We start from the raw sequence: 13,303 nt of genomic DNA, 5'->3' as shown, positions 1-13,303 counted from the left end.
CCGCTTATGAACCCATTCCTTGATGTAAGAAAAAGTTTGGCATTTATTCTTCCCCACAAACGTAGGAAGGTCCAAATTATGTTCATGCCATTCCACCAATTGAACTCCTAGAAAGTTATCAAGCCTTTGTTGCTCTCGGACCCCCACATTCGCACTAAAAGCAATACTACTTTTCCCCAAGTTTATTTCCTGCCCTGACGCTTGGGAGAACACATCCAAAATATGTTGAACCACGGCATATTCATCCAAATTAGCTTTACCAAACAAGAAGCTGTCATCAATAAACAATAAATGATGGATACTTGGCGCGCCCTCACAAATTCGAATCCCACTAAGGATGCCCCTCTGCTCCTTGTGTGCAATGAGTGCCGACAATCCCTCAATGCACAAAAGAATAAGTAAGGTGATAACGAATCCCCTTGACGTAAACCACAGGACGGCTGCACATACCCACAAGCATCACCATTGACCAAAAACACACCTCATCACCACTGACATCCATCTACTATCCGACCCCCAACTTCAACATCATAGCCTCCAAAAAGGCCCACTCCACCCTATCATAGGCCTTACTAAGGTGATATGATCATATATAAGTAGTTACTAATTTTAGTGTTGTCTAAATTTTTTATTTATTATTTTTTTTTTGGCCAAAGCTTGAGATATCTCACATTCCAAAAGGTAGGACTAATTTTTAGTGGAGCCTGAAAAGGCTAAAGGCAGTCCAGCCTATCCCCAGTCACAGTTAAATACCACACTTCCTCCCAAAGCTTTCAATATTAACCAGAAAATCACTCATGTTTTTACCAGCTTTGTGCCTCGAACTAGAGACCATAAAGCATACCTGACTTGAAATTTTACCATGTTTCTACTAGACCCCTTGCCGTGGTTGTTGTTTATACTATTATCATGAAAACAAACTTGGTCATAATTTTTTTTTAAATACCACATATGTCCCCACATTTTATTCTATTTTTCCTTAGTTGCGATAAATAACCTTTATATAACAAGACTAAAATAGGAATTTTGTGGATTTAAATTATTAAATTAAATTAGAATTCTTCCACGTTTTTCTCCATCTTTTTTCAGTACGTTTCTCCCATAGAACGTTTGAATGTTTGTAGTATGCAAACCTTTTTTACACGACATGACATATACTCAGACAAAAAAATTGAATTTTATCGTTGGTCACTAAAGTCCCATTTGACCTTGAAATAATTTATCATGCTTTATTAGGAGAGAGTATAAAGTGTCTTAACGAATATAAATTATTATTTAATAAATCCTCATTGTAAAATTTGGAAAATTATAAGGTATTACTAATTGAAGTGTTGTCTATACTACTTTCTTTTTTTTTTAGTCAAATCCGGAGGTATCTCACATCCCAAAAGATAAGATTAATTCTTAGTGAGGCCTGTAGATACTAAGGTATTTCACCTAACCTCTGGCTTCAATCAAATGTCACATATCTTCTTAAAGCTTTCAACCAAAAAATCATCTATATTTTGCCAGCTTCGAACCTCAAACTCAAGACCACGAAGCATACATGATTTGGAATTTTACGACGTTTCTACTAGATCATTGATTCTCTTGACTACGACACTAGCTCTATTCAAACTGCTAACTATGATTCGGATTTTCAGCCAAACTTCAGGTTCCCCCTCCGTTCTAAAAGCAAAAATGGTAAGTCGAATCCCCAAGCCAAAGGAAATACCTTCATTCAGCTCCGACCGATTCTTTACTATTATTTAAAGCACACATTCTGTAAGACTTTTTTTTTTCTTTTTATTAAAATACCATTTATGTCCCCACAGTCCCATTTTTTATCCTTAGTTGCAATAAATAACCTTAATATAATAAGATTAAAATAGGATTTTATTTAAAATTCTTCCATATTTTTCTCCCACTTCTCTTTCGATATGTTTCTCCTACATGCATAGCATGTGTGAGATTGCTATTATAACAGAGAATTGATTAGTAATTCATATCAAGTGGTGATATAACAGTTACATTAAAGATTTTCTCAATAATTTCGAGTAATGTATTGTGACAACTTTTTTTAAATGAAAATTATAATATATCACTCTAAGCTATGTACACTTAGAAAGAAAAAAAGTTTGACCTGAAACGCAATGAATTGAAGAGAAAAACTCTATTCACCAAAGCAAATTCATCACTTGCATTGTGACAACTTTTCTAACATGCAACTTTTCTTTATTTCATTACATATCATCTCTTTTCCATGTAAATTTTCTTGATGATGTCCAAAATTTAAAACGATGCAAAACAACATTAACTAGTTTAAACTCAAACTAGCTCAAGGAGGAGAAAGGGCGAAGCTACAGAGGAGCGGCCGCCCCTCCCCTCGTCCAAAATCATGCGCATGAACAGTGGTTCTGCCCTTTGGTCCCTTCAGAAGTTCTGGGTTCCTGCAGTTCTTCTGGTTCTAGGTTTTCCTTCCCTGGTGATGCGCAATTGGGGCAGATCATATGAATTGTATTCAATTAGTGCACGCCAAGTGTTTGATATATATTTTGATGGTCCACAGTCCACAGGTTTATCATTCATGATATTGCATGCCATTGTAAAAAGAAAACGCTCGCATGACTCACGTCGATGCATATTAATTTTAGATATCATGTATAACTAAAAGGGTTTTACTATACCGAATGAGTAATTTTTTTGATGTGATAGTTACATTGTCACGTGTGTTACTTATCCATCAAGTTATAACGTGTGAAGTACTAACACCAAGCGACGGTGGAGCCGTCTCACTCCAAGATTGGCCTAAAAGGTGCCTTTTAAACCAGATGCAGAGTCTTCACTATGCGCGCACACACACATATATGGTATAATACGTATCTCTCTGCAAACATTGTTAGAGGTTTTTGCAGAGCAGGTAATATTTTTTCGCAATTCTGCAGTTTAATTTCTTGTCAATAAAATAGCAATTACTTTTAAACTCACTGTTAAATTAAGGACAGTGATATCTGTACATTTTTTATTATCTCTCATAAATCTTTCTTAATTCTGGCCGTCAGATTAAAATGAATTGAAGAAGACTAATGGACAAAAATAAAAATAATGTGTTAGAGGTAAAAAAAAGAATGTGTGAATAGCACTATCCTAAATTAAAAGGTAAATAAACTCATGCTAGAGCTACAGATGCATACATGCCGAAAACAAAATAGTAAATAAAGAATTTATTCTATACTTCGTATTATTCAGTCAACTTCATATGCATTGTGAAGCATACACTTTATTTTTACATGTAAGGAAAAAAAAAACCTATAGCTAGACTGCAGGCATTCTCCTGTACTTATTCACTGCTAAGAAAATATATAAAATGTTTAATTTGATTTAAAGTTAATTCTGCTAGTGCTTTTCGTTGATGTTGCACTTTGATGTAGAATCTTTGGAATTGGTACTACTTCAAGGGGTGGTCGGATTAGGACCTCCGGACGGGGTAGTGCCCGCAAGTATTTGCCTGATCAAAGGGAAGAAGGGACGATCCATCTGATGCAAAACATCATTCTTCATCTGATGCATAAACTTTTCTTCCCCATGCAACACTCTGCAGGCTTCGGACGATTGCATGTTAATAAGAAAAACCACTAAAAACACTACCACCAAAAATATTTTTAGAAACTTCATTTTGTTGGGCAAACGAAGATTATTTTGCTTCTTTTTAATTTCGGTATAAGAAGGAAGAAATGAATGAACGAAGATACAGAAAAGATTTTGTAGGGAAAGCAAAGATTTTGCTTCTTTTTTCTGTCTGTGAAAAACAGAAAGGATTGAAGGAATGAATGAATTGAATGAATGAATAGATGAGGAATATGGGGCTTTTTATATGCATCAATTAAGACCAACTTTCATATGACTTTGATTTTTCAATATAAATCTTTTTGTTTCGTTGTTTTGACTGTTAATTGATGATTCTATGCTAAAGACTTGGAATTGAATGGGTCGTCATATCCGCAAGGGTTTTGGTTTTAGGGTTTAACTATATTGTGGACCAAATGGCATACAATGGCTCAACTCATTCTTATCATTGTGTAAAATGTCACTTGGCATCTATAGTTTTTTTTTTTTTTTTTTTTTAAAGAAAACCTCGGCATAAGGTATGAGAGAAGTTTATTGATATGAACAAAAAGTTACACCTAGTCAGGGAGACAAAAACCTTACCTCTCATAAAGTAAGAAAAACAAAATACAAGAAAACTAACCACTTGTTAGAGGTTATTCTAATTTCTAGTACAGTAAAATCTTTATATAGTCATAACGTTGGAACCAAATTGATTTTAAAACTTTAGGGAGGTTATTACTTACTAGAGGTGTAGCTATAAATATTTTTTTTTACTTTGTTATCCTTATTAAAAATTGTGGAATACAAAGAACTATTAATGGAGTACGTCAATGTCCAAGGTGTAGCACTTGAAAAAAAAAACACCCAATCTTTAAAATATAGCGCATGTATGTATGTATTCTTTTTAAGTTTAATGCATAGGGGCATGAAGCTATAGAAACAAAAAGGCTACTGAAGACTAGTTTGGTATTACTATGCTTTCTAAAAAAACTACTTCTACTGTACTGTAAAAATAATCAGTTGTAAAATAAAGTAATTAAGTGTTTGATAAACTTTTATTGTAAAAGTGTTTTTACAAAAAAAACAATGTTCAAGTGATTGGTAAACTTTATGTAAAACTACTATGACTATGTTAAATGATTAAAAGAGTATAATATTAAATGTGAGATAATAATTTATTTTATTTTTTTTTTTATAATTTCATCTTCAATCTTCATGATTTTCGGGTCACACCTCAAAGATCCAAATCCCTCCCCTCCAACCCTCTGTTCTCTCTCTTTCCCAATCACCAAAATCTCCGGCGGATTTCACAGCTCAAGATCCAAATCCCTCCCCTCCAACCCTATGTTCTCTCCCCTTCCCAATCACCAAAATCGCCGACCCGAGAGAGAGAGAGAGAGAGAGAGCAAGAAATTCCGAGCTTCTGAATCTCTCCAACTCCATGATCGGATTCCAATCAGCCAATCCATCCAATCAATTTTGAAAAAACGCAGAAAAAAAAAAGAAAAATAAACAAGGGGAAAATCGAAGCTTTTGAGTTTCAGTTCAAAGTATATAGCCACAGAGAGATTCGAATCCGTAGCTAATGGATGTAGACGGAGGGGGAAGCAAACGGGTCTTCCACAGATTGGGTGGGCAGCAATCCGACCCGTCAAAGAACCATAAGGTATGCTACCATTGGAGGGCGAGCAAGTGCAATCGCCACCCTTGCCTTTTCTCCACAGAGAGCTCTTGACGCCGCCGTCGCAGCAAGGTCTTAATGGGACGGCCTCGACTAAGCGCTATCACGCCTTCACCGCTAACACCGACGGTTCATCGTCCCGGAATCTAAATAACTTCAATGGCGGGGCTTCTTCGACGTGGGGCGCTGGAAAAGAAATTGTCGTTCAAATCTGCGTGCTCCAGGCTCAAGATGATGAATTCGACCTGGGTTTTCACGAGCTGTCTCTCTGTGTCAATGAATGGAGCTCTCTGAATTCGACCTTGGTAATCAACAGTCGAAATGGAGCTCTCTGAATTCGACCTTGGTAATCAACAGTCATTCCTTCATCCCGTATATCTTTAGCTTGCATCAAGTTCCAGACTTAACTCGCTGAGGGACCTCGTCCTCTCGAACAATCGGATTCGACGATTTGATACGATAAGGGAAGCGAGAAGGAGAAAGAGGGTATAATTGGGACAGAGCTAGAAAGTCCTCCTGTAACAGAACCTCATCTTTGATACTCAAATGGAACTTTAGGGATCGAGGACGGAGCAAGAAATTTCTTCTAGTGGGGCCAATCTGAAAATCAACTAAGGAAAGCTTTATTATTGTATGGTTCATACCCAATATGATAATATGGATGATTTCAAATGATGATGTATCACAATTCCATTGTTACAAAAAATTCATTTAGTAGTGTAAAGTGGCAAAGTGATAAGAAAATATTAATACATGATTATGCAAGAGAGAGGTTTTTCGGTCTGAATGACAGAACAACTCATATAACATTTGATATGGAGTATATGCAGTATGAAGGTATGATAGATATTAGTTACATATATTTTCTTTAAGGGAAAATTTGAAATAGGTTCAATTTTTAGTGACTTTTGACTTTTGAAATAGGTCGAATTTTTAGTTACTTTTGACCCATATCAAAAAACCCCTTTCTTCAAAGTTAACGCGTGTGTATTATATAATTGTAATCTGTAACTTAACAAACGAATCACTTGAGTAGGGGCATATGTCCCCGATGAGCCTTCATTGGCTCCTTCCTTGTTCGTGTGGTAACGTTTTACAGACCCATTTTCGGGAAAATTGCTTTGGAAAGTGAAAATGAGTTTTCACAATAGTTTGTAATAAGGAAATAGAATCTGAGATGAAGTCTGGTGGAGGTGAGACATGTTATATACGGTTCTATAAACTTCAAATTGCTCATGCCCTTGATTAGTACATACGCTATAATGTTAATTCGGAGCTTGAAATTGACTTGGGCCAATGGAACTTGAGGTTCAACCATGGCATAGTGGTTCATACGAAATGAATCAATACACGCTAACTTGAACGCCAAACAGTAACACACTGTAGTTTGGGTGCAAAGCAATGATTCAAATTTTAGTAGTCGTCTATGAAAAGGACGTGATGAGCTTTATACTCAAATGGGGGAATACACCTGACAAGGACACAATGAGTGTTATACTCAGACAGGGATACATCATATAGCCGCCGTGACATATGCAAGAATCCACCTTGAATTAAAAGGCATATAGAAGAAGAAATAAAAAGAAGACTTTTTGGTAGTCGATGCAAGCCCTCGGGAAAGCATAACGCAGAGAGTCAAATTCAAACAATATTTTTAACACGGCAGCGGAATAGGAGTCACCCATGTGCTGGTTTTAACACGACTGAACAAATCCCCTTTTTCTTGATTTTGATTTAGTCGTTTACAAGTCTTGACCGGCAGAGAAGCCATGACCAAAGGTTCCCAGCATCCCCAAAAAAAGGGGTATATATTTATCAGTAAAACTCAACACCCTTTAAATTATGGAGTTGACATAGCAAATCGTACGACGAGAAAAACTTGGGTGTAACCAGGATATATCCACAACACCGTATAGCACTCATCACGTGCCCACGTCTCGTGCAGGAATCTCCCCTTACTTGAGGGCTGGCTCTGGCCAATTCATCTAAACATGCATGCATAAACTGTAAAACAGTAACTCAGAAGCCTTCCAAGGATAGCGACGTGGAGAGATAAATTCATAGCATCCATTTTGGTTCTTCCGAACAAGTTCAAAATTACAACGAGCTTTTTGTCATAGATAAACTAAACAACTCGTACAATAATATGAATCCGAAGTTATATAACAAACCATCACGAGATAAAGACATTCATCAGTTACTCGACAACAAGAAAACTCACGTTTATATCAGGCAGATGCATAAAGATACAGGTAATAACTTACGAAACAACTTTACAGTCGGATCATTTTGAAAGACAGGCCACCAGCTTCTCCTTTAATTGCTCGGCATCACCGCTTTGAGTTTGAATGGAGAATGTATGAATAACCTTATCGTTGTCTGTTATGGAAACGTTAGACTCTTGAGCTACAATTTTATGTTCCCGAAGTGTTCTGAAGACTTCAGAAACCGGGTGAGAATCCAATGGGCAGTTCATCCTCACAACTGCATCCTCGAGGCGTTCCTGAAAATCAATCTCTGGAACCGGCAACTGCTTTCCCTTGTTGTTTACCATCTGCTTTTCAGTTTCCATGACTCTGATCTTCATCTGTAGATCGGTGATATAGGTAATGGCATCACCAAGAAGAGAGGCTTTATCCATCTTCGATATGTTAGGAACAACAGCTCTTAGTGCATAGAACCTCTGGTTAAGCTTCTCACGCCTCTGCCGTTCTGCTTCCACATGATTCAATGGTTCTTCTCTCCCATTGGCAGGCTTTCTCCCTCTCTTTCTGGGTTTCCGCTCATCAATTTGTGCCGAGGACTCATCCTTGAGCAGCTCCGAACTTGAGACTCTTGTCTGAACATTGAAACCGTCAACCATCATTTGGTTCATTTGCGGAAACAGTTTTACTTCACTATCGTCACTTCGACATCCATTTGAAGTGCCTACTGATTGTAATTCAAACGATTCTGGAGGAAATGCAAAATCTTCTTCTACTTTTGGAGTAAAGGAAATGTTGACGGATTGTGATTTTGGACCCCCGAGACTTAGTTCACGTCCAAATATCATTGGAAATGCCTTTGCCTGAATAGGACTAGACTCCCCAAATGCACTTCTGACCATATCCACATAACTTTGTTCTTCCGAAGTTGATTTGACCGAACCGAGTTCCACAACTCCTGATTTCATCGGTACAAACACCACTGTCTGAAACCCAGCCAATCTTGCTAAAAATGACCTCGACTGGTAATGATGTAAACAACTACCGGCATCCGAAACCCAAATCGATTTTCCGGACTTGTACGACTCCCCAGGACCGCAGTGTGAGATCGAATCAAGTTGAAATGCATAACACATTGAAGTGAGATGAAACATCTCCACATCTGACACCCCATCCAACCTCCTTGCATAATTATCCCCATTCAAACCGCCAAAACACGCGTGGAGCTTCTCAAGCACCCACTTCTTCACCTCTTCTTTCTTCTGCATTGCCTCCAAACTACCATCCCGACTAGAATTCACGTCCCCAGCTCCACCGCCCTTGGTGTCTCTGCAATGACCATCACCCCAAATCAAGGCAGATCCACCAGATTTCTTGCTAACAGCCTGCCAGAAAATGGCATAATTCCAATTCGACCCATTGACAAGCTGGCACAGACCCTGCTGCACACCCAATTTACCCGGCGGCCTAATCAACTCTGGCAAAACATTTTCAGAAGCCAGTGAGATCAAGAACTGGCAAGCTTCGGTACCCAGTACTGACTCCATCACGACCTTGTCTTCTTCATTCAGCCAAAATTTCTCACCCATCTTAACTTCTCTTCTCCTTCCACAACTAGCTCAAACAACACAGCTCTCAAATTTCCCACTACAGAAATTCGCAATCTTTTCGCAAAAATTCACGACCGGATCAATCTACTGCTCGAATCACAATTAAAGTTCTGAACTTTCAACACATCTCAGGGAATCAATTCTACACAAATATAACATCTTTGATAAGATATCTCGAACAAAAATTACCAACTTCAAATGAACTAAAAAACAACCTTAAGTTACACAAACAGAACTAAAACTCGAAAAAGTCGAGAAATTTAGACTTACCCAATTAGCTGATCCTAAGAAAACTTCAAATATTATATACAAAGACCCTCACTTTACTGCTAAATTAAAGCTGATGAAGTTTTTGGAAGTACAAAATTGGCTCAGAAAAACTCCAAAATCCAGGCAGAGAATAATAGCAGACATCCGATTACCTGAAAACTGATATGGGTTTGTAGCAGATACTTGGATTCCAACTCAGTGCAAGTGCGCAGGAAAGTTAAACTCCAAAATCCAAGATCTGAAATTTAGGGTTTTTTTTTTTTTAATTGTTTTATTAAATTAAAAGTATCACTATCCCTCCAGATGTGACTCTTTCTTTGGACCCTCACTACCCAAAATCGTGGCAGCATGTGTGTCCCTCTCTGTTCCTTTATTTTTTTGGTGAAAAGTTTATGGAATCTTTCATGGGAATGGCCCAGAAGGCCAAAATAGCCACCAGCCCATCAAGTAAAACAAATATAATCAAGGGATAGGAAAAAAAATGCAACATGAAAAATGAGATATGAAATTCACTATCCATTAGAAATAAAATGCTAATTAAAAAAAAAAGGACACGCAAACATGTCACTCCAAGGTGAAAAACTTAAATTTGACGGTCACGTGATCACGTAATATTTCATATTTATGTATTAAAACCTTAAACATGCATATTGGGTGATAGGCAAGGTTGATACTACACGAGCCTATAGTATGATATAGGGGTGGAAAAAATTCCCGAAAATCCCGAACCGAACCGAAAAAATCCCGATCCCAAACCAAAAATTTCCCAAACCGAAATTCCCGAAATTTTCGGGATGCTATCCCGAACCAATCCCAAAATTTCGGTATGGGATTCGGGATTGGCTTCTCGATATTTCGGGAATCCCATACCAAACCGAAAATATATAATATTAATTATTATATATATATATATATTTATACATATATATATATATATATATATTATTCTTTTATAATTGATGCTAGTAGTTTCTAATTCATGCTCAGCAACCTATAATGCCCTACACCTTACATATTTTTCATGTTCTGTTTGATATTCATGTGGATTTTATTATTGCTACTGCCATGGCTGATGATTTCAGAAAGCTTGATTCTTTTGTCTCTTAACATATTGCAAAAAGAGTTTAATTAATTTGAATTTTGACTATGATAAAAAGAGTCAAGCATGCCAGTGTTCAATTAAATGGTAGTGTGAATGAAATGAAATTCCTAGTTCATGAATGCGATCTTGAATTATATATTTGATGAACAATTCATAATTTCATATTTCAATTTGGGATTCCCGATTTGGCCCAAAATCCCGAAAATTTGGTTTGGGATTGGTCTTCAAATTCCTGTCCCGAAAAATTTCGGTTTGGGATTCGGGATACTAGTTTCGGTATGGTATCCCATACCGAACCACCCCTAGTATGATATGTATAAATAGATTTATGTACTATAACATTGGTGGACATATAACATAGAAAGGGATCTTTTCCGAATCACTTCCACCTAATCCTCCTCATCAAACAATCTGGATTTTTAAAATTTGATCCAACAGTTAACAAGGACCCACTTTAAAAATTATAATAACTATAACCGATTAAATTTCAAAGGTCCGGATTGTTTGATGAGAAATCTTAAGTGAAAGAAATCTGGAGAAAATCCTTTTTCATATAACACAACGTGTTAGTGTTATTGTCACGTCAAAAAATTTCTTCAACATGGCATGCAATTAAATTTGAAACGTTTACACGGTGTTATATTCCTGTTTCCTATAGGAGTTTGTCTGGTTACAAGTTAGCAAGTAGGGCCATAAATATTTGCATGAGGATTTGTAGAGAATATGATATTAATTTACCATGATAAAGCAAAACCAGCGTCCCCAATAAGTTTTCGTGGACCAATACCTGCACGGAATTTGGCCATTGATAAGCAGCATAAGCTTGCATGCAATAACCTCAATTTCTCGATTAGGTGTATTTCTGTTCACCACCTTCAAATGATAGTAATGCTTATTATTTTATTTATTATCATTGGATGAATTTAAATGTTGAGATTTATGTCTATCTACTATACAAATTTCAAATTTAAACTCATCCAACAATGATAAATTAGGTGATGAGCATCACCATCACGTGAGAATGATCGGTAGCGAGATTTTTTTTTTCCTCCTCTTGCGGCTAAAGTTTGTCTAAGCCGCTACCCCCGAGTTAGCATTTGGCTTTTGAGTCGGTAGCAATCCTTCTTCATCTCTTCATTGTCTTTCTTTTCCTATTTTAGGTAGTGGTCGCTCTCTCACTTTGTCGAGGAGAGCCTTTTGGTAATTGTGGTCACTTTCTCTCTTTGAGGAGGAGAGCTTACGGCACTGTAGCGGTTATGATTTATTACTCAACCCCAGATCTTAAAGGAACAATTGTTGTTCAAAATTTTGAGGTGGTGATTGTGTTGCTTGTGTGCTTGGCAAGAATTATGCAAAAGAAACTCGACGTTTGTTGGAGTTGACTTGTAGCAAGGTTTTTACCAACGATTACAAGATCATCAAAGGGTGACGCAGTCTTGCCTTCATGTGGTCGTTTTAGTGGTTCAAGGGATTCACAATCATGTTTTCTTGTCGTTGCAAAATCTTCAGGTGATGGTACGATGTTTAACTTATGTGTCTTGACGGTGTTATTACGTAAGGCTCCTAGGGCTTAGACCTTGTGAGCTTATCCTTCCTATTCACTAGGAGCGGGTCTCCCGTGATTGAGAAATCGTACTTCTAAGGAGTTTATTTTATGTTTTGACATTTTTTTTGTTTGTTTTGGTTGTGGTTTTGTTGTTTGTACACCTAACAAAGGACTATGACGACATCTTCGTGATGTCTCATAGCAAGGCATCTTTGCTGAAGGAGTGCCATCTTTTGTAAGTTCATAAGAAAAAAGATGCAAGGTTTTGTCCACATGAGCATTTCTTTCTATTTGGTTAGATGTGGTTACGTAGGATAAGTTTTGTGTTGTCTTTTTGTTGTGTTTGAAATGTATTCCTAATGGATGATGTTTTTCATTTTATTTGATTAAGGACATTACCTTAAAAATAAAAAATAAAAAATAAAAAATGAAAAAAAAAACTTTATATTCCTTATTTAATTAGGAAAACTAATGAAAATGGCTTGAAAACTTTGAGTTTTAAAGATAAGAACAAAATAAAGAGTAAAGTGAATAGTACCAAGATTGATTTTTTAGTGTAAAAATGTGGTTTTTCGTTAAAGTGAACAGTACCATGAGATTTTTGTTGAAGTTACCTATTTAATTTACAAATATTACTGGTTAATTAGAATTTACTAAATATATATATGCAATAAAATACATGTATACAGCCAACATACACATACACGGCCCAGCATACACCTACTTTTACCTACCACACACTCTTTATTAATTTATATTTTAGATATTCTTCAATTCATTGAATCCGACGGCTTAACATTAAAAGGAGGGTATGAGAGGCAGGATCATGTGAATAGCACCACCCCAAAAATATAAACGGTAACCTCTGCATGAACCTTTTCCCAGTCTGTCTGCTTAGAAATACACACACACACACACACAGATATATATATATATATATATATATATATATATATATATATATATATATATTATGCACATTTCATCGCTTGCTTGTGACTTTTTTAGTGTAGGTGCTTGAGATGATCTCTGATGAGCTTCCACTCGTTGATTATAATCAGTTGCAATGGCCGTTGCCGCGTTCAGGGGATGCACGGATTGGGGCCAGTAGGTGGCACTGAACCTCTAGCTTGTGGCAGAAACGCCGTCTTTGGAACAAAAGTCTTCGGCTTCATCGTGCAGCCCAGAGGTCGAGCAGCAGCTGCTACATGATCAGAGGGTAATTTGGCTGTGAAAATGATCAAGAGAATAAGCATCAATAACTTCATAGCGTGCATGGTTTTATATGGTGACCGAAAAATG

General features: G+C 36.9%; 1 protein-coding gene across 2 annotated transcripts; it reads right to left on the bottom strand.

Annotated features, from left to right (window-relative positions):
• Positions 1 to 7,366: 7,366 nt before the first annotated feature.
• On the bottom strand, positions 7,367 to 9,717 carry LOC137725896 (transcription factor MTB3). Of its 2 annotated transcripts, none has more exons than XM_068464732.2 (2): positions 9,506 to 9,717; positions 7,367 to 9,225 (listed from the first exon to the last, which is right to left on the bottom strand). In XM_068464732.2, the coding sequence occupies exon 2, from the start codon at positions 9,060 to 9,062 to the stop codon at positions 7,554 to 7,556; it is 1,509 nt and encodes a 502-aa protein (XP_068320833.2). In that variant the 5' UTR covers positions 9,063 to 9,225; positions 9,506 to 9,717; the 3' UTR covers positions 7,367 to 7,553. The 2 variants fall into 2 exon arrangements, with proteins under 2 accessions (XP_068320833.2, XP_088550367.1); XM_088694241.1 differs by having other exon boundaries at positions 9,354 to 9,695.
• Between the last annotated feature and the right edge of the window lie 3,586 nt (positions 9,718 to 13,303).

Source organism: Pyrus communis, chromosome 5, assembly GCF_041283825.1.
Source record: "Pyrus communis isolate YQ-2024b chromosome 5, ASM4128382v1, whole genome shotgun sequence".
Taxonomy (NCBI): domain Eukaryota; kingdom Viridiplantae; phylum Streptophyta; class Magnoliopsida; order Rosales; family Rosaceae; genus Pyrus; species Pyrus communis.
This window is presented reverse-complemented; position numbering and strand designations above follow the sequence as displayed.

Bases quoted from the DNA above. Each gene is read 5' to 3' on its own strand.
- LOC137725896 (XM_068464732.2), bottom strand. From the start codon at position 9,062: ATGGGTGAGAAATTTTGGCTGAATGAAGAAGACAAGGTCGTGATGGAG.